This window comes from Herpailurus yagouaroundi, unplaced genomic scaffold (genome assembly GCF_014898765.1).
Source record: "Herpailurus yagouaroundi ecotype Mexico unplaced genomic scaffold, PumYag 189, whole genome shotgun sequence".
NCBI classification, from domain to species: Eukaryota; Metazoa; Chordata; class Mammalia; order Carnivora; family Felidae; genus Herpailurus; species Herpailurus yagouaroundi.
In genome coordinates, this window is record NW_024412420.1 from 15,445,510 (window position 1) to 15,472,324 (window position 26,815).

The window sequence follows — 26,815 nt, forward strand, 5'->3', positions numbered from 1 at the left end:
CAACATGAGGTCAAAAGGGGACAACGTTACCTGTTCCTGAATGAGTACGGAGTGTGGACAGGAGAAACGGAGAAAGGAGCAGAGGAGATCATACCTGTACTGGCTTCGGGTCACGGCCAATCGGCAGCCACACAGAGACGCAGGAAAGTACAGGTTACAAGCGGAGATTCCTTTTTTCCCCTGCTGGTTGCCCCACAGGTGAAATGGCCGGGGCCACAGATGGAGTGACAGGTGAGTGGACATAATGTTGCCGTCCCTTGTAAATCTAGCCTCTGTCTTGCAGTGTTTTCAAAATATCAGTAGGCTTGGGTGAATTTGCTTTTTGAACTAGTGGGGAAAGGGGACGTGGGCGTTATAAGGTCTTCAAGACTTTACACAGGTTGGGAGCAGACTTCGTGTACTGTCTTGATTTCCTAATTGAAATATCCGCAAATTGTATTCGTTCAAAGAGAAATTGAGTGGTCAAGGGACGATCAACCCCACTTTCTTTATTTAGATAAATTTTATTCAAAACATTTATCGCGCGGCTTCTCCATGCTGGGCACGGGGCTACCTTGAAACAGAAGAATCATAGCTCTGGTAAAGGATTGTGTTTTTGTGAGCAATTCAGGCTAATATGGGTCCCCCCAAAATATATCAAAAGCAACAAGAAAGTAAGGAGGTGAGATATTTAAGAGGTGTGAGATGGACGTATCTGGAAATATGTGTGTATTTAACGTAACTAAGAGACTGCATATACGACATCAAGGGCGGCTGTCATTTACTGAACATCTGCCAAGTGCCTGGCACAGCCCCAGAACTGAGGATGGGGACGCGGGGACAGTGGGGAGATGACACGGTACCATCCTCTGTGAGCCCTCGGTCCTGCGGAACGGACAGGCAGGCCCACAACGAACTTTAATGTAGGAGATATAACTGGGCCCTTCCCTCCAAGAGTTTCTTCCTTCTCCCTCCAGTTCTTCCCATACCTGTTCCTGCCCCAACCTCCAGTTGGGCCATTTGGACCATTTTCTGATTCTCTGCCCCAAGAGGAGGAATGAGGCCATTTCAGGTTATTTATCTGTATCCCGAAGGAGACTTGGTAGTGAAGCGACTCAGAAGTAGAATTCAAACAAGTGGCCTCAATCGAACCCTAATCCCTTTAAGACCCTTTCTTCCACTGGGCGGTCATTAGGGTTTTTTTGATATGTGGTTCTTGTTGCTTGGGAGACCACAGTTCAGTGGCGTGCCTGCCCCCACAGAGGCTCCATGATTTTGGGGTGAGTTTCCAAGCAGATGGAAGTGGTTTCCAAGGACACAGAAAGAAGAGAGGCAATGCTAAAGCAAGCAAGTGAAAGAGGAAGTGTCAAAGGGCCTGAGATTCGTGGAGGGAAATGGAGGTGATGTGTGAACCTACTGGTGAGCACAACACAAGTCTGCCACCCAGGGGACGAGAGGCATCTACTGCAGGGCACAGGCATCTCGGCGGGGGACCTTTGGGGGCCCGTGTGGATGACCGAGGCATGTGTTTGGGATCCGGCAACCAGGCAGGGATAAGGGAGAGGCAAGCAAGAGACTTTCGGTACAAAATCCAGCATAAATGGGGAGCCTGGGCTGGAGAAGGCCAGGGGAGAGCCGAAGCCCAGAAGCACTCTGTCTGAAATGGGGTTGGGTGAGGACGCTGTAGGATGGGAGTAAACACCAAGAAAATTCTCCCTGGGGAAACTCCCAGGTCCTATAAGATCCCTGTGACCCACCTCACCCCAACATCAGACAGCGGGTCTGAACGGGCAGTTTTATGCAGATGTACCACTAGCAAAGCCCTTCGCAGTTGGGTGCAGGGCCAGGTGGTGGGCTTGAGTGAGAGACCACCTGTGAGACTCCTTGGCTCATTTCCCTCCCTAACCCCGAACTTCTCTCCCTGCAAAATGGGGACTGTGGAGCCTGCTCTGCATCTCCCAGGAGTTTGGGGGATTTCAAATTGGACAGCCTGGGTGAAAGTGAGCTTTAATGGTGGTAAAGCAATAGACATACAAGCAAGTCTGCCTGTTTCTCTTCTCTTCTTCCCCAGTAGACAGAGTGTTTTTAGCAATGGCAGGGGGTGAGTTGACCTTCTTTAGTGATTCCCAGTCATTACAATTGCCAGGGTTCTCCGGCTATTTTGAAACGAGCTGCCCCTTTTATCTCTTGCACAGCCCTTTGTGGCCGAAATTCTCAACAGTGGCTCCTCTAGCGTAAACACTCTCTCGTTTCCCTCAAGGAAAAGGAATCGAGACAATGGGGTGATTATGGTTCTGTCATCCTGCAGACACAACCCAACCAGAAACTTGGCTTCTGTGAAGCACAGGGGTTAGCAGCACAATTGCTGGAGGTAGACTGCTTGGATCGGAATCCTGGCTTCACTGCCTACCAGCTGTGTGACCCTGGGCATGTTACTTACCCTCTCTGAGCCATGGTTTGTCACTCCAAAATGGGGATTATATGAGTCTATATGCTTAAATGTATCTGTAACTTAGATCGGTGTGCGGCTCATGGAAAGAGCTGGATGAATGTGAGCTTCAGTGCTGATGGTGGTGGTCATGGTGGTAACGAGGGACTGTTTGGTTTCCAGGGAAGCTCTTCACACTTCCCCAAGCACAGTGATCCCTCCACCCAGTATTTGTTCCCAGGAACCCAAACCACTTCACACACACATACACACCACATACACACACACACCAACAATGTCTCATCAAAGCTCATCTTTTAATTATAAATGACAGGGATGTGAACTTAACAAACACAGGTCAATTACCTGGGGCATCACTGACTCATTTCATGTCACTTGACAAATCCCTCAACCACTCAGTCCCTCAATGACTCACCTCCTCTCCCTCTCCTTAAAAGGGAAGAACAATGCTTACCTACCCTGTCTTGATGCAGGAATAAGTGGGTTTATTTTGTTAGACAGCTTTGAACTTATTGGATGAAAGGAGCTATTTAAGTACAAAGGAAGTGGTGAAGGCATTTGGGCCAGGTGCTAAATTAAGACTTATCAAGACTGGTTTTTTTCTTATTGGGACCTACCCTCAGAGATGTGTCACCTGTATGCTGTACAACTTGGGAGAAAGAGCAGAGGCCCAGTAGAGGGGAAGGGAGGAAAGGGTGTGACCACCTCTGACCCTTCCAGATTCCCTATGATGGAAGTCCTGATGCCTCCCAGGCAAATCAGTCCTGTCCACACAGACAGTGGCCAACAGGTAGGATTCTGGACTTGACAGCAGTTGGAGGCACACCAACCAGCCCCTGGCTTAAGATCTCTCGGCCCTCGGGGCTTGGGACTGTGGTCCCTTCTGCACTGAGATGGGCTGGACTTTGTAAATTTCTCAACAGGCTACTCTGATGCAACTTGCTCAGGCAGCAGAGGGAAGATAAGAACCAGCTCCACTTTAACATCTATAATCTCACTGATGAATAAGACCTAGACCGCAGGAAGTCATAGAATTTGGGGCTAGAAGACCCTCTGCAACCATCTCATCCAGCCCCATCAGATACCTGAGTAACCTCTCAACGTCCCCACAAGGTGGCTGTAAGGGCCCTGTTTGAATGCCTCCAGTGATGGGGAGCTCACTGCTTCCCAACTTTGGCCAGCTCTGACACTGCTTTCTGGAGACACGCTGTTCCCAGCCATGGCTGCCTAAACATGGAGCTTCTGGTTCATGTGTCTACTGCCCAGAAGACCCAAGCCAGGCAGCTGCCCAAGGGCTTTCTGGTGGAACCTGTGGGGGAGCTTGGATGGGTCAGTTTGGCCTTTTCTCAACTGATAGCCTAACAGGCTCAGAAATTGCCATCATTTAACACATTCAGCATTTCACAGCATGGAGGGGAAAGTCACGCTCTTGATTGGATGAAGCCTTCCTCACACATGGGCTCTATCAGGAGCCTGTGGCCAACTCCTCCTGGGATATACCTGGCCTGTAAGGGGCTCAGTCCCAAAATAAACCCCCTAACCCAGTGGTTCTCAAATTTGCGTATACATAGAATCATCTGGAAGGCTCAACAAACTGGACTGCTTATTCAGAAAGTCTGAGGTGGGATCCAAAAATTTGCCTTTCCTAAAAGTCCCCAAGTAAACTGGGGGACTCTACTCTTAGATCCGCCACCCTAAATGCCCTCGTGTTTAATCTTTTGCCTTTCAAAGCTTTCAGAGTGCAGGGTTTGGGCCTGATTCAAAGAAACCAGAGTTCAAGTCTTGATTCAGCCACCCGCCGCTCCCCTCTTTGCAGGGTTTGTGTGGGACGCTGCATCCCAAGATCCATAAAGCCTCACCAAGGGCATGCTCCCCATGGGCATGTGAGCACAAAAGCTAACTTTAAATGGAGTCTTCTAGGGGGTCTGGGCAGAACCTCGAACCTGAGCTTTTCCTTTGCACAAGGACCAGAGGCTTCATCCTGACAAGAGGTGGAAGGCAAGGGGCGATATCTGTTGTGTGTATTTTAAAGCTCTGTGAATCAGGCTTTAGATACCCAGATACAGCTGGGTGTCTCTCAACTGTGCCATTCTGCCGCAGTCCTGTTTTCAACTGCGGTCCTTGCTGGCTTTGCCATCTCCCAGAAGCCCTCTGGTGAGGGAGCCCCAGCCCCTGCTTCCATCAGCGGGCTCCAGGACACCTCTTGGCACGGCATGGAGATCTTGGCCACAGGCCCTGGGCTCTTCATGCTGCGGAACTGAAGTTTATTAGCAAAAAGTTTCCCTACCACATCTCAGACTGTGAGGCCACAGAAGAGAGGAGAGAGGAAGCACAAATCCAGGGGCGAGGGCTGAGCCGCTGGACCGGACAGCCCATCAGCAGAGAAGCGCTGCCTGGCGTCGTCAGTCTGCAGCCGGGCCAGGCTGAGGGGGCAAGACCCGGGAGGGTAGGGGCTGGGGGAGGGGGCAGGCCCGCAGAAGGGGGCCGGCGGGGCTGCAGACATTCCCCATCCCCCGATCCCTCAAGCTGAGGGGAACGTCAGCATCGAGACGATGAGCGGGAGGCACAGGAGGCCCGAGGAGGATGAGGCCCGGAGAGGCAGGGAGAGCAGGGCCCAGAGGCCACAGGGGCCGGGCAGGGCGTCCTGGAGGCCGGGGTTGCACAAGGGTTGCAAGGCAGCCTACGGAGAAAGAAAAGGTGTTTCAAACATTGGCGTGAGACGGGGCATGAAAGACAAAAAGTATGCGCTTTAGCATCGGAAACGCCAAAGGGGATTTTAGAGCTCAGAGGTCCTGCCAGGCCTAAAGACAGGGTAGTGATGTGGTTGGAGCCCACTGTGGAGCTGGGACGGGAGCTCAGGGGGCCACGTGCAAAACCTGAGCTTCCTGCCACAGGCGAAGGAACACGGCGGAGAAAGGCAGAAAGGCTGGCCGGGAGAGAGCAGGCTGGGCGTCAGCTGCCCTCCAGATTTACACACAGCCCGTAGCCTTGTCCTTTATTGCTTAAAGGGGAGTGTGTAGCCCCCTTACCTTTCTCACAGTGCAATGGAAGGACAAAATGAGACAATGGCTGCAAGTGCCCTTAGCAATATATTTTAACGTTGAGTATGAAGATTCCCTGTTACCGGAATACTTCCTCCAGGGAGTTTAGCAAAATTTAAATGCACTGAGCTCTCCAGTATGTCAGCACCTCTCCCCCTCCCCCGTGGCAGTGACTGGCATCTGGGAACGTGGTCAGCAAAATGGAAGGCGTGAGCCGAAAAGTTCCCACGGGCCCTCCTCCACATCCAGGCAGCTCACCAGGTTTACTGGGTACCAAGTCTGTCCCCAGAGATGTGGTCGGCAATGCCGCTCCTCCTTTCAAATCACTCCCATGAGAGGTCTCTGCTTTCACACCCGACATTGACACGAACGTCAGGGCACGTACTTGCGATCCTCGCTCTCCAGAAGTTTCCGGTACGTGTTGATCTCGCCCTCCAGCCGGGCCTTGACGTCCAGCAGCACCTGGTACTCCTGGTTCTGCCGCTCCAGGTCAGCCCGGATCTCAGACAGCTGCTCCTCCACGTCGCGGATCAGGATCTGCATCTGGGCCAGCTCAGTGCCGAAGCGTGCATCCGACTCACACAGGGAGTTCTGCAGACAGTCCTTCTGTAACACGAAAGGGGGAAGCAGGTGGGAAGTCATGGAACGCAGCCCTCAGCCTCTTCGGTAAGACCTTGACACCCCAAGGCACTGCCCAGGCCCAGAGAACATTCTGGGTCCCATTAACAGGCCGTCAGCTGGAAGAACGAACATCGTGCTATTGCTTGTCACTGGAGACCCTCAGGAGAAGTTTGCAGAGCCTCCCTCCCCTGGGTGAATGTTCATGCCCTCAGCCTCCACATCTATGAGAAAGTCAAGGTTTGAGCCATGTCCTGGTCTGTATTCAAGGGAGGCACGTCCTGACCCGGAAGTGCCCTTGGGCATGGGAGCCAAGCCGGGTCTGCCAGGCGTACAGAGGGGCTCACCAGCGTGTGCTGGGCCTGAAGCTCCACCTCCAGGGCGTTCACCGTGCGCCTCAGCTCCAGGATCTCCGACTGGCAGCACTGCAGCTCCTCGGAGCAGGACATGTCCTGCTTGCTGATGCTCTCGCACTGAAGCACAAGGGCACAGAGACATCACATCACCCCCCTGCCCAGGTGGAAGCTGGGGGGCCCTCCCTGCTCCGAGGCGGTGCCCTCACCTGATCTCGGAACCACTGCTCCACGTCGTTGCGGCCGGTCTGCATCATGGCCTCGTAGTGGCACCGCATCTCGTCCAGCACCCTGCTCAGGTCCACGGTGGGCTCCGCGTCCAGTTTAATCTGGAGCTTGTCCCCCAGCTGGCCCCTCAGGATGTGGACTTCCTGTGGGCATAGGAGGAGGACATCCCATTCGTGGGACCCCCCCACTGCCCTCCACCCAAAGCCTCGTCCCCCACTTCCTGTCCCTCCCCCGCCCCCCAGTGATTTCCCTGTGCCCCTCCGAGGGAGGGTCACCTACGGCACCAGCCCCACAACTCGCAGAGGCTGCGGAGGAAGAGCGGACCCCCACCAAAGCAGGAGCTCACCTCCATAGCTCGTGAGGCTTAACCATGAGGCAGAGCCTGCAGAACTTCCATCCTGAGCAGGACGAAGAGCTTCATTTCTTGCCCCAAATGAGCGTGATTCCCCCCCCCCCCCCAGAAAGTCTCACGCAAAAGGCCATGCACCTGCTCGTGGTTCTTCTTCAGGCAGAGCAGCTCCTCCTTCAGGGACTCCAGCTGCGCCTCCAGGTCACACTTGGCGAGTGTGAGGTCGTCCAGGGCCCTGCGCAGGCCGCAGACGTCGGCCTCCCCCAGCTGGCGGAGGGAGTGCTCCGTCTGGTACCTTTAGCAGGGCACGTACAGAAATCAAGGTTAGAGAGCAGAGGGGCCCCAGGACACTGGCAGTCGGCATTTCCTACGTGGCTACACGCCCAGCCCGGCCAGCAATGGGTGTTCCCCATGCATGTGACCCTGAGCACCTAGGACAAGCCTGGCAGAGTGGCCGGTACTGAGAGTGCCAGGGTGGGCTGGTGGCCAAAGGGGAGGCAGCCGAATCACACCAGGCAGTTGCCACGCCAGGTGACCCCTGCAGACCCTCCTCGTCCCCGTCCCCTACTGAGACAGAACCTGGGTTCTCTCTCAGATTAGAAGCCAAATGCCAAAATAAGAGGATGGAAATGGCTTTCTTTAGCTCCAGAGGAGTGAGACTTCTACAGGGCCCTGAAAAAAAAAAAAAAAAAAAAGAGTAAAACACAATGCCCCTTCCTATTCCCAGGTTGGACCTTCTCAGGTGGCATAAACCTTTTGATCTTCACATGCCTCCCATCATAGACTGAAGCATGATTTCTGTCATGAGTTACCAGTGCTTACAAATTGGTCGGGCTGCAGTGTGGAAACATCCTCCCGGAGGCATCAGAATTTGGTAGGAAATGGCCTCGGGGTAGGGAATGCGGGGCCAAGCTCCAGTTCTAGCACTCAGGAGCCACGTGACTTCAGGCAGGTCGCTTCAGGGCCCTGTGCTTCTGTATCCTCACAAAGATGAGGCCACCACTGCTCTGCCTGCCTCCCCAGGTTCTTGCAACAGTAGCAGCAAGATGCCTTCTCAACAGTTGTGAACTGTAAAAGCGAAACAACTGAGGAGCAGGGTGAGTGTTCTTTCAAAGTCTCAGGCATAAGGCTCTGTGTTTTCTCCTGCTGTAACTGTCGGTCTGGGATCTTGGTCAATTACATCTCTGACGCCGGCTGCATCACAAGACCGAAGAAGTCAGGGCGGCCCCTGGCTCCTCCCTCTGCGTGCCCTACCCCAACTCACTTGGTCCTGAAGTCATCTGCAGCCAGCTTGGCGTTGTCTATTTGCACAACCAGCCTGTTGTTCTCAGATTTGATGCACAGGATCTGGGGAGAGAAAGCAGGCTCAGTAATTCACTACCTCCAGAACCATCAATGGCCTCAGGTCAAAAGACGTTCCATTGGCTAAGATTCACAGCATCACCTTGGGACAGCGCAAACTCCCAACACGTAAGAGATCCTGGTGTGGTGCAGGACGGGGGGTGGTGTGCAAGAAGATGCTTGGCAGAGGCTGAAGGCGTACGGCCAAAGGAACTGGGAGATAAAAAGGAGTAGCAAACCGAACATTTGACAGAGACTCAATTTTATTTCTCCAGCTGTGATGCTTCCCCTGATATAAACAAGATCTGAAATCTAGGCCACAGAACAATGGGCTGGATATGAAAGGTTTACATAAAGGGGGACCTGTTCTTTTTTTCTATACATAATTTTTTAATGTTTATTTATTTTTGAGAGACAGAGAGAGACAGAGCATGAGCGGGGAAGGGACAGAGAGAGGGAGACACAGAATCCAAAGCAGGCTCCAGGCTCTGAGCTGTCAGCACAGAGCCCGACATGGGGCTCGAACCCACAAACTGCAAGATCGTGACCTGAGCCAATGCCAGACGCTTAACCAACTGAGCCACCCAGGCGCCCCAGGGAACCTGTTCTTAATAAGAAGTTCCTCATGTTGGTTGGCCAACCTCCCCAAAGGTCTTCTGTGAATCTAGCCAGGTTTTTTGGCCCCTATTATGACATTCTTTGTCTTCCCATCTCCAAAACTAAGATGTAGGCTCTTAAGAAGCATTGCATTGACCTACAAAGGGGACAGCAGATATGCAGAAGAGACCAATGCTACTGAATGGCCATATACTGGCTCATGAAGGACATTACAACATTCTACCTTGTGCCATGCCAGAAATCACATTGCACTGCTTTTGCAACTACAATGTTAGATTTGTAAGGACTGAGACTAAGTAAACATAAATCCTGGACAGCCAAATCCTACATCTCGTCTTTTACATGTTCCCATTCACCTCCACTCAAGAGATTCTCTTCCCACAATCAACAAGAAAGAAAGAAAAAGGGAGAAAGAAAGAAAGAAAGAGAAAGAAAAAAGAAGAAAGAAAAAGAAAGAAAGAAAGAAAGAAAGAAAGAAAGAAAGAAAGAGAGAAAGAGAGAAAAAGAAGAAAGGAAGAAAGAAAGAAAGAAAGAAAGAAAGAAAGAAAGAAAGAAAGAAAGAAAGAAAGAAATTAATTTCAGCTATGGCTGTTTCCACTGTCAATCCAGGCCCTCAAAATTCTATGCAAGTATCAGTAATCTTTTTCTGTAAAGGGCAAAACAGTAAATATTTAAGGCTTTGAAGGCCATGAATCTCTGTCACAACTACTCAACTCTGCCATTATAGCACAAAAGCAGCCATATACAATGCATTAATGAATGAGCATGGCTGTGTACCAATAAAACTTTATTTACAAAATCAGTCAATAGGCCAAATGGGGACATAGTTTACCAACCCCTGACCTGGAGCACCACAGACCTCACCTTCTGCTGGAGCTCCTCGATGGTCCGGAAGTACGACTGGTAGTCTGGACACACGCTGGACTCGTGGCATTTGCTCGAGTCTCGGATCTTGCTCTCCAGCTCCGCGTTCTCCCGCTCCAGCTGGCGCACCTTCTCCAGGTAGTTGGCCAGGCGGTCGTTCAGGAACTGCATGGTCACCTTCTCGTGGCCAATCGGGGCGCCTTCCCCATAGTTCTCACACACTCCAATGTTGCTGGGAATGTCGCGGGTCCCTGGCAAGGGGCAAGCGGTTTGACAGCTGTAGGGCACACAGAGGCTGGGTCGGCCCAGAGGCGTTGCCCCCACACGCACCCGGTTGGCATGTGCCAGGGTGGCGGAGAGGCACAGGGAGGCAGCCGTGGGCTCTGAAACCTGTCCACTGAGGAGAGAATAACAATGAGTAGAAGTCATGGTGTACAGGCCAGGCTCGTGCTTTGCCCGCAGTTGGGTTTGCTTGAAGATGAAGCCTTCCTTCTCCTACAGAACTTATATAGGCTTGTAGTGGGTGTTGGTGCAAGAAAATAGGCATTTTCCTCATTAATATTTATATTGATTCTCATACAATCCCTCTATTAGTCAGTGATTTTGTCTCTCATAAAGAGTTAATGAGCTCATGAAAGAGGCCTTCACCCACACAGGAAGCTTCCCCCTCACTGCAGGGTCCTAGAATACAGAGAAAACGAGGTCTTCTCCAAGTGGCCCGCATTCTGTGGTTTATGTCCCTTTCCCCTCAGTCAACTTATCTCTGTGAGATCATCAAGACCCAGAGACTCCCAATATCCCCCCAAAGTCTCTCCCATTCTATATTCTTTTCCTGCCTCCAAATGTTCCCATCATGGCAAAGTCTAAGATAGTAATCAGGCACATTGAGGAAAGAAAATCAAATCACAATTAGTTTGTTTCAGTGGATGTGTATGGAGTGTCCAATGTGGGACATGGCTTAGCTTGCTTGGAGGGAAGGGGTTAGATTTTTAGTAAGGGGAATAAGAAAATAAATGACCTTAATATTATAAAGGCAATAAGAGAGGGTGTTAAAAAAAAAAAAAAGTTGCATAGATTTTAGGAAGAGAAAACACTGAGTGACCAGAAAGACTTCATGGAACAGGGAACATTTAAACTGTGTTTCTGATCATGGTTTCCAGGAGGGGTTGAGGGAGACAGCATCTCTCATAGAGACCAAAATGAACAGAATCAAACAAGTCTGGGAAATGGAAAATAGTCTAGCTATGCTGATGCCTATAATGAACACACATTTGCCAGCACTGGAAAGTTGCATTTAGTCCAGGTTGTGGGAAGCCTTGAATGCCAGGACCATCCCATATATAGTCTTCAGGTAAAGGTAAATCAAAGGTAGGAATCTGCCCCTGGAAGCTGACTCTCCTCAAATATGAGGGAAAATAAATATCCACGCTCCTTTCGAAGCAAAGTAACAGAAGAGAGATGAAAGTTTCCTGTATAAACATTGGAGAACAACACCGGGCCAGAACAATGAAAAAGAAACCTAACTTCCAAATTGATTTTGGTGTTTGGAAACTGAATAGACACTTTTTAATTACCCATGGGTCAAGGGAGACATCAAATGAGAAATTAAAGTATTTTAAACTGAATTAAGACGAAAATACAACCTATCAAGCTGATGTGGGAATTAAAACTTTCCCTGTGCAGGCGTGAAACAGATAAGTAGTTTTGGAAGTGGGAAAAAAAATCATGAATGAAACGGGGTAATCTGTGATCCCAAGAAATAAAATTATGTTTTTGTGTATTAGAGTCTATAGACTAATTAAGGCGGGCAGTGATTAGCACTTTATGGTGTCTGTTCTCAGGCACCTCCCCCTCTTTTCTGGCATCTTCCCTTGTAAGACACTGGTCATCCCACCGACTGACTCCCTCTTCACCTTGTTTAAGAAGATACACACTCAAGAACTTTGATCTTTCATCTTTTGAAACTTCGTACATTTCAAAGAAATGCACGTACCTTGATTGTCCATTACTTAGCAGACTCTAGAATAAATTTAAATTTCCTTAATCTTCAGACACACTCAGAGCATCAGAAGGTTTATGGCCTCCTCTATTCCTAAATAAGTCAGTGGCCGGTTGTTCAGTAAGCCCTGGAAAAGGGCAGCCTGCCAGCTTCCAGGCTATGCTAATGAAGACGCTTTGACCCCATTCCGAAGATGAATGCATTCACCAGGACGGCCCTTGAAGCAGCAGTACGTGTTTTAGGTGGCTCTAAAACATGGAATCTGAGCCGAAAGGGATCTCAAAGTCCTCTAGTCTAGGGGCCTTTGGCATTGAATCCCTTCTGATAACCTCCCAACTCAGCATCCAGTCCACCACTCTCCAGAAGGTCTATCCCATCATTGGCCAACTGGGCCCCTGTGGCCCACAGTTTCCCAGGCTTTGTGCAAGATACTGGGGTCAAGAGATAAATAGCAGCCAGCTTTGTCTTCAGGGGCTTACAATATAGGGGACTATTAGAAAGTCCTTTATGCAGAAACCTATCTACCTCCATGCTATTTATATCCATTGCTTTCGTTTCTTCCTTCATTCATTCAACAAATATTGAGTGAGTACCCATTCTCTGCCAGACAGGCTCTGATGCTGGATGCTGGTGGTATGTTAGCAAGTAAGTCAGAGAGTCTGTCCTTTAATTTACTTTCTAGCTCTATCCATGGTGTCGCATGCAGGATAAATCCAATCATTCTGCCACAATGGCTGACCTGCAGCTCTTCATGACAAATGGTTCTGATCCCCCTCACCATCCGGAGTACATCCCTCTGAATACATTCCATGGAGTCTCTACCACTCTTAAATGAAGGCTCTAGAATGGAATTTTGGATGAGCAGGAATTAAGAGGCTGCCAGCAGATGGCCCAGCAAATCTTCTTGCCCAGGAATCTTGTGTGGAGTGTGCTGGTGCCACCAACTCTTCAACCATGATACCCACCCAGCCACCAGCTGGTCCCATATACGAACAGCGAGACCCATGAGGACACTCCCTCTTAACTACTCCTTGTAGAGATATGGGCAGTATTCACCAAGGCAGGGTTCACCACCATCCGTGAACTTGTCCCAGTGAGCTACTCCGAGGGATCCAGTGTTCGTATACGCTCCAATATTCAAAGCCCTCTCAAGGCACCACGAGGACCTCAGGGCTGAATCAGACAAATTCCCGTCGCAAAAATCGCAGAGCAGAAGGAGAAATAGGTCATGTCACTCAGAAGAAAGAGAAGTCACAGAGAGAGCTGGGGTGAGGGCCTGACATCAAAGAGACTTTATCTGGAGCTTCAAAGATAGATAAGATTTGGACAGGCAGAGGAAGGAGAGAGAGGATTTTCTAGAAAAAAGAGGTAAGCACAGGTACACACTCAGAAGCAGAGACACGTGTGGTGGGCTCTGGAGAAGCAGGGGTGCAAGCTTGGGGATGTAAGTGTGCAGCCAACAGAGGCCCGCCTGGAAAGAAACCACCTTGAATGACACAAAAACGTACACCTTGCAGAGTCAAACCGCATTTTTAAACCCTATGAAACTGAAATGTGTGCTCATTTACGCTAAAAATGTGGTCGCCTTATATCTTCGTAACTTCTACACAGGTGATTCTCAAACTTTAGGCCACATCAGAATCATCCGGCGGGCTTGCAAAAATGCAGATTGCCAGGCTCCGCGCCAGAGTTTCTGATTCAGTAGGTTTGGAGTCAGGCGCAAGAGTCTGCATTGCTAACAAGTTCCCGGGTGATACTGACTCTGGGGGTCTGGGGAGCACACTTTGAGAACAGGACTTCTGCTCTCCAGGAAAGAGGAGCCTCATGGTGGTTGTCATCCTATGTAAACGAAGCACAATGTAGCAAAATGGTATTTTTGCGGAACATTTGTGCACCGATGTTGGGGCACATTTCAGATACGTGAGCATAAGTTTTCCTCAATATAATAAGCAAGTTCTATTTGCTTTCTTCCTGGTTTACTCTTCTTCATAGAGGTTTGTTTTGCAAGGACATGCAAGACCGGAAAAGGGAGGGACAAAAGGGGAAACCCATACAGTGTTTGTTAAACCAGTGGGTAAGCCCACATGAAACAATGTCTGTAGAGGACAGATGAAGGTCAAGTGAAGTGATACACTTTAACATTACTAGGTGCTGGGATTCTGGCTTGGCACTTACACAGGATTTCATCTCTCTCTCTTTCTCTCTCTCTCTCTCTCTCTCACACACACACACACACACACACACACCTATATATCCAGAGTTGATACGAAGTATCAATTTGACCACCTACTATGTGCTACACCGTATTGTACCTGGTGCTTTAATCCTTTCAACCATACTGAAAAGTAGTTACCAATGTACCACTGTAGAATAAGAAAAAGCTCAGAGTGGTTAGGTAACCTGTCTGAGCTCACAAAAGTAGAAGAGGAAGTCCGTGAAACATTAGCTCAGGTTGGCCAGACGCTCAAGCCCAAGCTGCGGCTCCCAGCCAGGAGCCCAGACACCCATTCCATCCACTCCGTTCATGCAACAAACAGGTGCCGTCCTCCTCTGGGCTGCACCCTCGTCCAAAGAGCTAGAAATATATGGGGAGACAGAACAGAGTCCTCTGGAAAGTTTTGGGCAGACAAGAGAGATGACCAAAGTAGCAGTTTAGGAAAAGTAGTACCCAATAAGCACCCCTGGGATGGGAACGCTGAATCTCGATTTTGTGGGCTCTCTAGTAAGTACTGCAGCGCCTGATACAAAATGCACACTCCAGAACCATTAAGCAAGAGAGTGAAAGGCTGGTGGTGTGTGCGGCATAAAGGTGGCACAGAAGAGACGGGGCAGACAGAAGAGGAGAAGGCTCTTACGAGACCCCGGGCAGCACATGATGGAATCCAAATCCCGCCCCCAGCAGTGCCGACAGGTAGGAAGAGATGGGAGGCAGAGGTGTTATAAGAAGATTCTGACGCAAGAGTCCACGAGGCTGAGTGATTTGCTGTATATGGGGGTCAAAGGAAGGAGGGACACCAAAAGTGCTCTTGCGGTCCCTGGGCTCCTGGAACAATAATGTGCCGGGAAAGGGAGCCAGGAAGTCAAGGCAAAGAGTAGGCTCAAGGGGGAGAGGCTGAAGTGAAGTTTGGAGAATGTGAAATATAGCCAAGTGGGACTGTCCACCAGGAGATCCAAGACCTGAATTGCTTGGACTCACTGAGAAACTCTCCTGAGCCGCTAAGTTTTCTTCTTACACCTGGCAAGCAGGTAGGGCTGTTGAGTTAGCCCAGAGGCTCATACCTGAACAGGGCAGCAATTCTCAAAAGGAGGGTTCCCTCCTCCCCCCGCCCCCCACTAGAGGGGAGGTGGTAAGGAAGATAATTTGGCTAGAGGGAGTGTCACTTAAAAACAAATACAACCTGTATTCGAAATGAGCGTTTGGCCATGATTGAGTTCCGTATTTATATTTTTGAAAGCTAAAACAACATTAAGTGACAAGTGAGAGATTTCTTTTTTTTTTTTTTTTCAACGTTTATTTATTTTTGGGACAGAGACAGACAGAGCATGAACGGGGGAGGGGCAGAGAGAGAAGGAGACACAGAATCGGAGGCAGGCTCCAGGCTCTGAGCCATCAGCCCAGAGCCTGATGCGGGGCTCGAACTCCCGGACCGCGAGATCGTGACCTGGCTGAAGTTGGATGCTTAACTGACTGCGCCACCCAGGCGCCCCGAGATTTCTTTTTTTTAACGCTTATCTTTGAAAAAAATGTTTATTTTTGAGAGAGAGAGAGAGAGAGAGAGAGAGAGAGAGAGAGAACACAAGTGGAGGAGGGGCAGGGAGAGAGGGAGAAGAGGACCCAAAGAGGGCTCTGCACTGACAGCAGACAGCCTGATGTCAGGCTCAAACTTGCGAACCACAAGGTCATGACCTGAGCAGAAGTCGGACACTTAAGCACCTGAACCACCCAGGCACCCCAAAGTGAGGGATTTTTTTTTAACATTTATTCATTTTTGAGAGACAGAGAGAGACAGAGCACGAGCGGGGGAGGGGCAGAGAGAGGAGGAGACACAGACTCCAAAGCAGGCTCCAGGCTCCGAGCTGTCAGCACAGAGCTGGATGTGGGGCTCGAACTCATGAACTGCGAGATCATGACCTGAGCCAAAGTCGGACGCTCAACCGACTGAGCCACCCAGGAGCCCCAGAGGGATTGTTTTAAATATGTGTCAAATGAGAAGGCATGGAGAGAAAAAAGTTGAGAAACACACTAAATTAGGTGGAGAAAGACAAAGACAACAAGATGAGCTCGTGAAGATTATTATAAGTGGTCCTCAGAAGGGGCGAATTTGATTTCGTTCTTTGTAAGGAGGATGATGCGGGTGTGACGAGGTGGAGCCTTAGGTATCATACATCGCGGACCACAACACACGAAAATTGGTGCCTAAATAAAAAATGCTCCTGTTCCGGAAAGTCCAGAATTCCACCTCGATATTCTTGGCTTCCGGGAGCAGAAGTGTGGGCCCTTCCCCCGAGCTCGCTCAGTGACGGCAGCACCTGCCCCTGAGGACGGCAGCGGGCCACCCTTACTCCTTCCACTTTCCTGGCATTTGGGAGAAATGGCACTTGAGTGAAAAACAAACAAACAAAACAAAACAGGCAATGAGTACAGGGGCCTGCAGAGGCCTGCCTGGTGTCATAGGTGAAGCCTGGAAGGAAATATCACAAACCAGCACACTGGTAGTGCAGGGGTGGTAATCCGAAAACCAATGGGCTCAGTACTTTACCAGGTGGCTCAGAACCGGATCCGGTCCCAAGTCAGAGTCTCAGGGGAAGAAAAATAATCAGTCAACCTGGTTGAAATGATTGTGACCACAGCAAAGCCTAATAGTGCATCTAGGCTGTCGGTCCAATCTGGGAGGGTAGCGAGATGTAGGGGCCAGAGCGCTGCCGAGGGGAAGGTGCAGAGATGGGAGTCACTCTGTGAGTGCCCGGGTTTGGGCACCAGAGGGCGCCCTGAGCCCTCAGGCCATAATTACGGATGAGGGTAAAACCTCCGTGTCCAGGTGCCCCGGGCCAGGCTGGATAGACACCTGCCAGCCTCCCTTGCCTGCAGCACCCATCCTGCATCTGAATTGCCTTTCTTGCCACACCCAGGAGCTTCGGGAGTCCCACACTTAGCCTGGTCAGGCTAGCAGGGGGACAAGGCCCGATTTTCATGGCGCTGTTGCATGAAAACCTATGGCTACTCCTTAAAACATACGATTCTTGTGAGGTATTTGTTAGAAGAAAGCCCACAGAGCCCACGAGACATTTGGACATTTTTGTCCTCTGACAGCCCAAAGAATGCTTTTTTTTTAATGTTGGTTAGGACACTTGGAGTGAAAAACTAAGCTCCGATAACAACAGTGATTGATTTTATTATTTATTTATTATTGCTTATAAGTGGACAAGGAGGGTGGTCAAACTTCTAGGCCACCAACTCAGAAATACATGGCCCCTGATACTGCTAATGGGTTTTGCTACCACCTCCTTAGTCCCTCTTTCCTTCTAAGAGGGAAAGATTATCCCTGCCGGTTCCCAGGGAGCCCCATAAACCAATATCCACCTTCTCTGTGCCAGGAGCATTGTATGGATTATCCCTTAGCAACGGTGAAGGAAAATAGAATCTTTCTAACCTTACAACTGAAGAGTAAGCCTCAAGAGAGTGTCATGGCCCAGTGACTTAACTGGTGTCACAAAGGGTGGCATTTGAGCCCAGATCTGCCCAACTCCAGAGCAAGTGCCCTTCCCACCATACTGTGCTACTAGGCAGAAGATCCGAATTTGCATTGATCTTGGGACCAGGTTCCGCAGGTGAGCCAAAACCTGAGAGCTTCATTCTGGGCATGCTCAACACATTCCAGAAGCTAAATTGAGTAGCACAGCAAAGAAGGCACATCATCTCTTGGGTGGTCTTCCACCATGTCTGACGGTGACCCACCTGGGCCTGGGTCAGAGCCATGTCCAAGAGGCAGACTCATGCCTACTGTGCTCCTCACCTTCAGCACTCCAAAGGCAACAGCAAATAGACAAGGACACCTCTCTTGGGAGGGAAATATGCCCAGGACCCAGACAACTGTCCTGAGTACCCAAGCTAAGAGAGCAGGTAGTAATTCCATGCCTCCACACAGGAGCCAGTTTGAATGAGAGACAAATAAAAAATAAAAACTTGGCAACCTGGCCAGGGCAGTTCTCAGCATGACCTCCCTTTGGCTAGATCGGAACTCTAAGTTGTGTGATTTTGCTCTTGGACAAAATACCAAGACGCTAAAGATGCCAAAAGCACGGCAGGGACATGTTAGTTCTGAGCTGTTCTGAAGGAATTCAACCTTGGCAACCAACATGTCTTCCTTTCACCAGCCCATAGAGATCGATGGGCAAGGTAAATCGAATGACAGCAAAGGGCCTTCATCCAGAGGCTAAGACCCCAGTGCCCCAGTGGAAGATCCTGGCAGTGACAAGACATGTCGGGGCCAAGGATCACCCAAGGTCTTGAGGGCCAGAGTTGTTTATCACACCATATACATTGCCAAGCACGAGAAACGCAGCACTTAATACAGGAAGGAGATTTATTGACCGTTTCATACAGGAACCCAATTACATCTTAGGAGACTCTGAAGCATGGGACTAGAAGGCAAATCCCAGAAGAGGTACTGGGATCAAATGATAGCTTAAGTGAAAGACAATGATAGCATTGGATGGGGAGGGGAGGGGCGGATGCGGTGTGGGGACACACAGGGAGCCATGGCTTAGAAATTTCTGTTATGCTCTGATTCAGTGAACATGCCTCCAGTGAGTTCAGTCTTCCTGGAAGGAAGGCTAATGAGCAGGTGAAGGCAATCCTAGCCTGGGTACAACCAGCCTTGACCTCCTGCACCAGCACTCAGACCTTCAGAATCACTTCTCAGCGCCGAGGCCACTTGCTTAGAGAGGGCAGGTGGCCGGGACACAGCTTGGACGAAGGACACAGGCAGCAGCCGTAGAGCAGGGATTGATGGGGAGTCTGCAGGGAGGGAGAGAGAGAGAGAGAGAGAGAAAGAGTTAGAAACAGGGAGTACAAAGATGTCTCAGTGATGCACGGAAGAGGCAAGACCAAAATGGACAAAAGACAAGTCTGCCACCAAGTCACAGAATGCAATGAAATCTGTGTGAGTAGTTCCTCTTCCAGTGCCATCTGTGTCTCTCCGTGTCCAAGAGTCCTCTAGGGGGACTTGGCTTAGGAACCAGCTATAGTTTATGTAACAGTCAATCCACAGTGCAATCCACATACACCAGGAGAGTTGAGTGCATCACTAAGCCAGTGTGGACAGGGAGGCTTGCTCTCCGTGCTGAGATCTCCTTCCACAACCATGTCAGTTATCTGTGAGGAACTGCTTTATAGTCAGGTATGTGCCTTGGTGAAAAATTGACTCGATCACACGTACTTGCAATCCTCGCTCTCCAGAAGTTTCCGGTACGTGGCAATCTCACTCTCCAGCCGGGCCTTGACGTCCAGCAGCACCTGGTACTCCTGGTTCTGTCGCTCCAGGTCAGCCCGGATCTCAGACAGCTGCTCCTCCACGTCACGGATCAGGATCTGCATCTGGGCCAGCTCAGTGCCGAAGCGTGCATCCGACTCACACAGGGAGTTCTGCAGACAGTCCTTCTGTAGTGGCAAATAACTGGGTAAGAGACCGAGATGTCCCAAAATTCAGCAGTAGGAATCATGGCCAACCTCACCATGTCATAGGACATGCCCAGAACTCTGGAGAAATCGCTGCCCATATCACCATGACTTTTCACAAAATTCTACCTGGAGGAAGTGTTCATCCCTGTATTCCCAGTACCTGACCAAGTAGACACCCAGTGACGTCTTGTAGAATGAGAGCCTGAATCGCCACCCTTTATTGTAAAGGAAGTGGAGTTGGCTTTTTAAAGAACCTGTTTTGGGGGTCAAACCAACCTTGATGGTGAGGCATCTCCCCCAGGGAGAGAGGGACCCAGCCCCTGAGTTCTGATTGTTAGTGGGACTGATGGGTGGGACTTCTAAGACACGCTGCTGCCAGGCCGTGGCCCGTGGCACCAGCAGCACGGTGAGGGCAGAAGACCATACCAGGCTGTGCTGGGCCTGAAGCTCCACCTCCAGGGCATTCACCGTGCGCCTCAACTCCAGGATCTCCGACTGGCAGCACTGCAGCTCCTTGGAGCAGGACATGTCCTGCTTGCTGATGCTCTCGGACTGAAGCACAAGTGCACACAAACATCACATCACCTCCATGCCCAGGTGGAAGCCGGGGGGCCCTCCCTATTCCGAGGCGGCACCCTCACCTGATCTTGGAACCACTGCTCCACGTCATTGCGGCTGGTCTGCATCATGGCCTCGTAGTGGCACCGCATCTCGTCCAGCACCCTGCTCAGGTCCACGGTGGGCTCCGCGTCCAGCTTAATCTGGAGCTTGTCCCCCAGCTGGCCCCTCAGGATGTGGACTTCCTGTGGGCACAGAAGGACCAACACTCTGAGTGAGGAAAGGGCTTTGGACAGAGCAGATGGCACCTGAACCCCTTCTCTGATGAGCAGCATGAGGGGTGAGCCCACTTGCACACGATGTGAAAGATCTTGTCCAGAATCCACTGGGAAGAGCCCAGTGGGTCGCCTTCTTAAATTCACAAGGCAAACCTTTAGAGACAGAGAACCCCTCCGCCAGCCCCGCCACCTCTGCTATGTCCTACAGAGTCAGCCTGACTCCCACACCCAGATCAACCCCTCATCCTGATGCCAACTGAGCCTGGCTTCTAGTCCTACAGCCACAGGGTGGGCGGTGCTCCCTTCTCTGCTCAGTGCCCTCTCCCATGGGTCTGCAGCCCCAAGCCCAGACCTGCTCGTGGTTGCTCTTGAGGCAGAGCATCTCCTCCTTCAGGGACTCCTGCTGGGCCTCCAGGTCGGCCTTGGCCAGGCTCAGGTCATCCAGGAGCTTGTGCATCCCACACATGTCTGCCTCCACCACCTGGCGTAGGGACAGCTCACTCTCGTGCCTTCCAGGACAGGAGATGAAAGGTCAGCAGGATGACAAGGACAGCCCCTTTCAGCTGCCCCCAGTTTCCATTTCCTTCACCAACTTGGATCCTCATTTCCTTGGTTAATCAACATTCACTGTGTTGGATCCTGTACCTACAGAACTCATTGTTGGAAGAAATATCATTATGCCCACTGGATGGAACTACATGGGAAACTGTGGCTCAGAGAGAATAAATGGAGTATCCAGGATCGTATATCTTGGTTAATAGTAGATACATGGATTCACCCTAAGTTGTCAAATTAACGCAGTATTCATTCTGCTATAAAGGAGTCATTTAGCTAGGAAAAAGAATAGCTTGAAAGTAAGCCTTCTGGACCTACAGTTTTCTAGTTTACCCCTTGGATTAATTATTTCAGATGATTTTTATGCCTTTCTCATTCATTCAATTGCAACTCTTGATACCAAAAAGCTATAGTGACAATTCTTCCCACTCATAAATTTAGTGAAGAGTCAGTGAATCTGTCAATGACCAATGAACTGAAAGTTTATTCTTGCAATGATTTGATTTTGTTTCTGGCTATAACACAAAACCTTCTTATCTTCTAGATGGGGAGAAAATGACATAGGACCTGACCCATCTAGATGATTCTTCCTCATTTTGTTTCAATGCTTTTGTTCACTTTCAACCATTTCTAGGTTCTAGTCAGTAACCACTTTTTAACATCTACTTTGGGCCAGTACCATGATGGGCACCTAGAAATAAAACAGAAGAGGAGTCACTCTGAGCCTTGTTCCAGCCCTACTTACTTGATTCTAAAGTCATCGGCAGCCAGCTTAGCATTGTCAATTTGAGTTACCAGCCTGGTATTCTCAGCCTTGCTGCACAGGATCTGTGGAAAACCAGGAAGACAGTTCATGCACAAAACATCATACTCTGGGCTCCAGCTCTATGGGTGACATCTACACTCATGCTCAGGAGAACCCAAGAGCAAAAAGACCCTTGAGTCTTCAATGGCCCTTTGACTGCCATGCCCTTCCACCTTCCTCAGACACAGCATACCCCAGGCTACTTCAGACCTCACCTTCTGCTGGAGCTCCTCGATGGTCCGGAAGTACGACTGGTAGTCTGGACACACGCTGGACTCGTGGCATTTGCTCGACTCTCGGATCTTGGTCTCCAGCTCCGCGTTCTCCCGCTCCAGCTGACGCACCTTCTCCAGGTAGTTGGCCAGGCGGTCGTTCAGGAACTGCATGGTCACCTTCTCGTGGCCGTTCGGGGCACCTTCCCCATAGTTCTCACACACTCCGATGTTGCCGGGAATGTCACGGGTCCCTGGCAAGGGGCAAGCGGTTTGGCAGCTGTAGGGCACACAGAGGCTGGGTCGGCCCAGAGGAGTTGTCCCCACAGGCATCCTGTTGGCATGTGCCAGGGTGGCGGAGAGGCACAGAGAGGCAGCCTTGGCCTCTGCCCCAGGCTGGCCCCCAACGTCAATGCAGGAACCGCAGACATTTGCAGCTTCGGGCATCTGAGTGCTGCCCAGACAGCGGGATGAGCTGATGTAGCAGGAGGTCATGGTGTGGGCTGAGGTAGCACAGGAGCTTCAGAGCAGCTGTGAAGGCCGAGCTACTGAGTGTGACAACCCCTTTCCCTGCCAGGCCTTTTATACCCCATCCCAGGTGGGTGTTGGCTCAATGCTTTGACCTCAGCGCCTTGATTCTCTACCTACTGTTGTACTGTCATCCTGTTACTCAGCTGTTGGTTTACCATTAAGAGTTCCTCGCCTCATTAAAGGAATGTTGATGAATTTGACATGCCCCTTGCTGTTTGATATCAGGTTGTTGGTTGATGAAAGACCAAAGATGTATATTTCTACTCAACAATCACCAGCAGTTAATTCAACTTCCAGATGCCTTTTTGCTGGACTGAGCCAGTCTGTCTGTGGATATAGCCTCACTCAAGGATTGAATCTTTCAGTCAGTGATCTGTATGACAGGAGGGACAGTGAATCCATCACCAGCATTTAGACTCACCCAGCGTTTCCTCTGAAAAGAAAACACCACTTTATAAAACTGGGAAGTCTACAGATACTGATTATTGTGAGGTCCCCTTTCTTCTCTCTTCTATCCTTTATACTACATACTCTTCTTGAGAAGCTTTAAAGCATCAATGCATCCCAAAACATTAGTGCTGGCTAAGTTTTGGTTGACTAGTCAGTATCAGCTTTCAGTCGTTCACTTGTTAAGCATGTTTCCTGAACATTCCCTTGAACTCAGGCAGTGTGCCAATTCTTGAACATGCAGGGGTCCCTATTCCTCAGGAAAAAACAGTTCCCCAGAAATCTCAGGATATCTTTAACTTGAATGAGAACCATAGATCAATGGGGGTTAGTGAAAGACAGAGGATCCATGGTCCTGATCAAGGATGTATCTAGAGAGAAGCTACTGATAAAAATAAAATAAAATAAAAACCCTTATTTGATGCAGAAAAGGGCCCAGAGCTCAAGGGGTATCTCAAAAGTTTAAAAACCAAAATTTATGGGGACGTAGGTATATATTGCTATTGTTATTAGGTGTTCTTTCCTATTGAACCCTTACTACCTGTGATGTAGCTCTTGGTGGCCTCAGTGTGCAGATGAGGTAACTAAAGTCCATCTTCTGATTCACAGAGAAATAAATTGGCAAGGGCTCGATTTGGTCTGCAAAGCCCATTCATTCTCTTTCCAACCCACCATGACCCCCAGTTAGAACGACCTGTGTACTGCCTGTGTTGTTGCTCAGGGGGATGCAGAAGGCTTAGTAGTTGGACGAGAAGCTGACGTGAAAAGAAATAAAATATCCAAGGGTCCTTGTGTTCCAGCAAAGGAAGATATTTAGACATAGAGCAGGGAGAACAACAAAATGCACATAGAAAAATTATGCTCAAAAATCAAGAGTCTAAAATAGACCTCAAATCCCAGAGATTTTCATTAGAGCCAAGGGACCAAGGCAACCGGCTCAGGAGGTGCCCCTGCGGAGTGTTGGGACCGAAGGACTGAGGGAGATCTAATGGAGGAAGACCCCAGAAAAGTATAAGTAGGTCTCTTCTCTAAGCAAAATTCAAGAACAAGCAGCCCCGAGAAAACCAAATGGGAGGATGTTGAGTATTGGTGAAACCTGGACTCTTAGAATTCTCTCAAAAAGAAATAAAGGGATCTGGAATTCTTCCCAAAAAGAAAACCCACTCTAGGGTCAGTGCCAGTTACCCTGAGGTCACCAATGAATAATCCCCTTACAAACACCATAAATTAGGAGACCTCACGAGGCCAAACCATCCCATCCTTCAGAGGCCTCTGGGTGCAATCTGCATATATTCCATCTTCAAACACCCCTTTAGTTCCCTCTTGCCTCATCACAGAGCATCACTATAATCCAGAGAATTGGACCATTAAAACTGTTTCCTTTGATTTGCTAAATAGGCTCCATGTTTTGACCCTACCCCCTGGGAGGATTTGTTCCATCAACTAAAATTATGGTTCCTCCCATCTCAGAACACCCGCGGTTTGTTACTTCTTAGGCTCCACAGCTGAAGTTTTGACGCCCTGACACCTCTCTGTAAAGCCCTGGCTTGGGCTCAGCAAGGTGTTTTGCATGACACTGATGCCCGCCTGTGACTCTGTAGAGAAGTGGGTTCTGCCAATTTCTTCCCTATCAAAGAACTGGCAGTAAGTGGAAAGCATGAGGCAGGTGTTTGAGATGCACTCCACTGTGTCACTGAGGAGGAGCCCATTCTTGACACCCCAGACCGCCTCCTTTGCTCCCCGTAAAGAGTCGCTGGCCCCAAAGAACAACGTGAGAGCCAGACTGCATGAAGGGAGGTCCCGGCGCTGAGGGGTGAAGAGGGAGGAAGTCCTGCAGCCCCTCCTTCATTCACAGGGGCCACCTCATCTCTCTTTAGGAGTAAAAGTTTTGGAGTTGAGTCCGTCTTCAAGGTGGGGGGTAGGACACTGGGTCTGGAACAGCACCATTCAATGCCATGGTGATGGGACCTACTGAGGCAACTCAGAGTGAAAGAGAAAGCAGTGAACTCAGAGCAGCCCACGGGGTTGGGGTCTGATCTACAGCTACCTTATCTGTTGCAAAAGGGTGACTCTGAAGTTGTCTAAGGAAGCAGGTGCTGTCCCCACGCAGTGTGCACTGTGTGCACCCGGAAGAAGTTGGCAAACCACAACAGGTGGTCCATCCTGGCACAGCTGTGCCTGCGACACCCTCAGACACTCTGGGCCAGGAGACGGGGCTTCCAGAAAGGACACCCTCAGGGAGCTTTGTGATCTCAAACGTCCAGCTCTAGAGACTTTGAAATAGAGGTAACACTGCTGAGGTCTTCTCTATTAAGTGGCATTTAATAATATGATTATTTGGGAATCTTTAGTCTGATTTTAAATGTGTTTATTATTATCAGTCGGCTTTATTTCTGTCCCAGGTCTCCGGGTCATCAGAGACTAACTGACAAAATAATTGTCCTTCTCTTCTCCCTCCTGCGTTGATGGCAGGCTTCCCTTATCCACATTCTAGGGCAGCACATTTGCCCTTATTTATGTCCTACCTGGGCCCATGACAAAGCCCTTTAATGCAGCATAGTAGCATGGTCAAGGCCAAGAACTCTGGGGTCAGCCTGCCTGGATTCAGATTCTGGTTCCACCATTTACTAGCTGTGAAAACTTGGCCTGATGGCTTGACCTCACTGTGCTGTGGTTTCTGCACACGCAAAATGGAGGCAGTAATAGCACCTAGCCCACAGATTTGTTTTAACCATTAAAGAATTTGATCTCTGTAAATCATTGAAAATAATGGCCAGCACATGGCACGGTAAACACTAAATAAGTGTTGGCTGTTTTTTTTTTCAAGTGGCTTTTAATCACGGGTCTAGATGCTCACACCATTTACAATTCAAAAATGCTTATAAAATTACCATTCTGTACCTATTTAAGTTAAATTAGCAAAGATCAAAAAGGCTAGTGGCACAATGTTGACAAGGTGTAAGGAAACAGGCATCGTCAAACACTGTTGGGGTGGGGGGTGAAACATGCATCCTCTTCAAGGCAGTTTAGCAATATCTATGCAAATGACAATTGCACCTACCCCGTGACCCGATAATTCCACTTCCAGGAATTTATCCCACAGACGCACTTACACGCGTACAAGGATAATAAGAATATTTATGGCAATATCTGGGGAGTCATAGCAGACCGAAGAGAAATGAAACGCCTACCAAAAGAAGCCTGGTTAAGCGAATTGTAGTGCATGAATATAGTGAAAAGCTTGTAGCCATCACAGATACTAAGGTAGATATAGACACAGATCTAGATCTAGATCTAGACGTAGTCATAGATATAGACGTAGACATAGATATATACTACCATAGAAATGACAACTACAATGCAATTTTCAGTGAAGAAAAGGCACCAAAGGGAGGACATATGCCCTCTGCTCCTACATCCTGAACCTATTATCCTCCTGCCCTTGACTCTGTATCCCAGCCGAGGAGAAGGGGTAGGGCAAGCAGGACCCACCAGCATCTAAATTCTCTTCCCTTCCCTTCCTTTTCATTCCCTGATCCCAGCGTGCCTTCCTCTAACCAGAGGGCAGGACATTTCCCCTTACTCATCTCATCCAAGTCCATTCTCTGGTCAGCTCAGGGCTTGGACTCGTGAGACTCAAAACCCTCTTCCCTGCCTTCTACTCTGCCATCCCTCTCCCAAATCACTGAGTGCTGCTTGGGCTATAGCTACTAGAAGGTCCCCGGTGTACAGTGAAAACTACAGTGAGAATCATCTGTTAGAACCTCACAATACCTCCCCCCACCCCTTGTATACATATGGAAACTAATTTGTGGAGGAGGACTATTGGTTTAGTGTAGCCTTCACTTCTGTTTCAAGTTTTTGCAGGATGTGTGTTCTATGTGTATAATTTCTGTAAGCTAGTCTTTT

At 49.6% G+C, this 26,815-nt stretch overlaps 2 protein-coding genes across 3 annotated transcripts; both read right to left on the bottom strand.

Annotated features, from left to right (window-relative positions):
• Positions 1 to 4,631: 4,631 nt before the first annotated feature.
• Positions 4,632 to 15,251, bottom strand: LOC121044982 (keratin, type I cuticular Ha8-like). Its single transcript, XM_040497518.1, has 7 exons — positions 9,841 to 15,251; positions 8,282 to 8,364; positions 7,156 to 7,312; positions 6,650 to 6,811; positions 6,435 to 6,560; positions 5,855 to 6,075; positions 4,632 to 5,108 (listed from the first exon to the last, which is right to left on the bottom strand). Exons 1-7 carry the CDS (start codon positions 10,267 to 10,269, stop codon positions 4,967 to 4,969), a joined length of 1,320 nt encoding a protein of 439 aa, XP_040353452.1. The 5' UTR covers positions 10,270 to 15,251; the 3' UTR covers positions 4,632 to 4,966.
• Positions 15,252 to 18,400: 3,149 nt separating this feature from the next.
• On the bottom strand, positions 18,401 to 22,491 carry LOC121044981 (keratin, type I cuticular Ha8-like). 2 transcript variants are annotated; one of them, XM_040497517.1, is made up of 7 exons: positions 21,932 to 22,491; positions 21,657 to 21,739; positions 20,709 to 20,865; positions 20,162 to 20,323; positions 19,947 to 20,072; positions 19,279 to 19,499; positions 18,401 to 18,857 (listed from the first exon to the last, which is right to left on the bottom strand). In XM_040497517.1, exons 1-7 carry the CDS (start codon positions 22,421 to 22,423, stop codon positions 18,779 to 18,781), a joined length of 1,320 nt encoding a protein of 439 aa, XP_040353451.1. In that variant the 5' UTR covers positions 22,424 to 22,491; the 3' UTR covers positions 18,401 to 18,778. The 2 variants fall into 2 exon arrangements, with proteins under 2 accessions (XP_040353451.1, XP_040353450.1); XM_040497516.1 differs by lacking the exons at positions 18,401 to 18,857; positions 19,279 to 19,499 and having other exon boundaries at positions 19,513 to 20,072.
• Between the last annotated feature and the right edge of the window lie 4,324 nt (positions 22,492 to 26,815).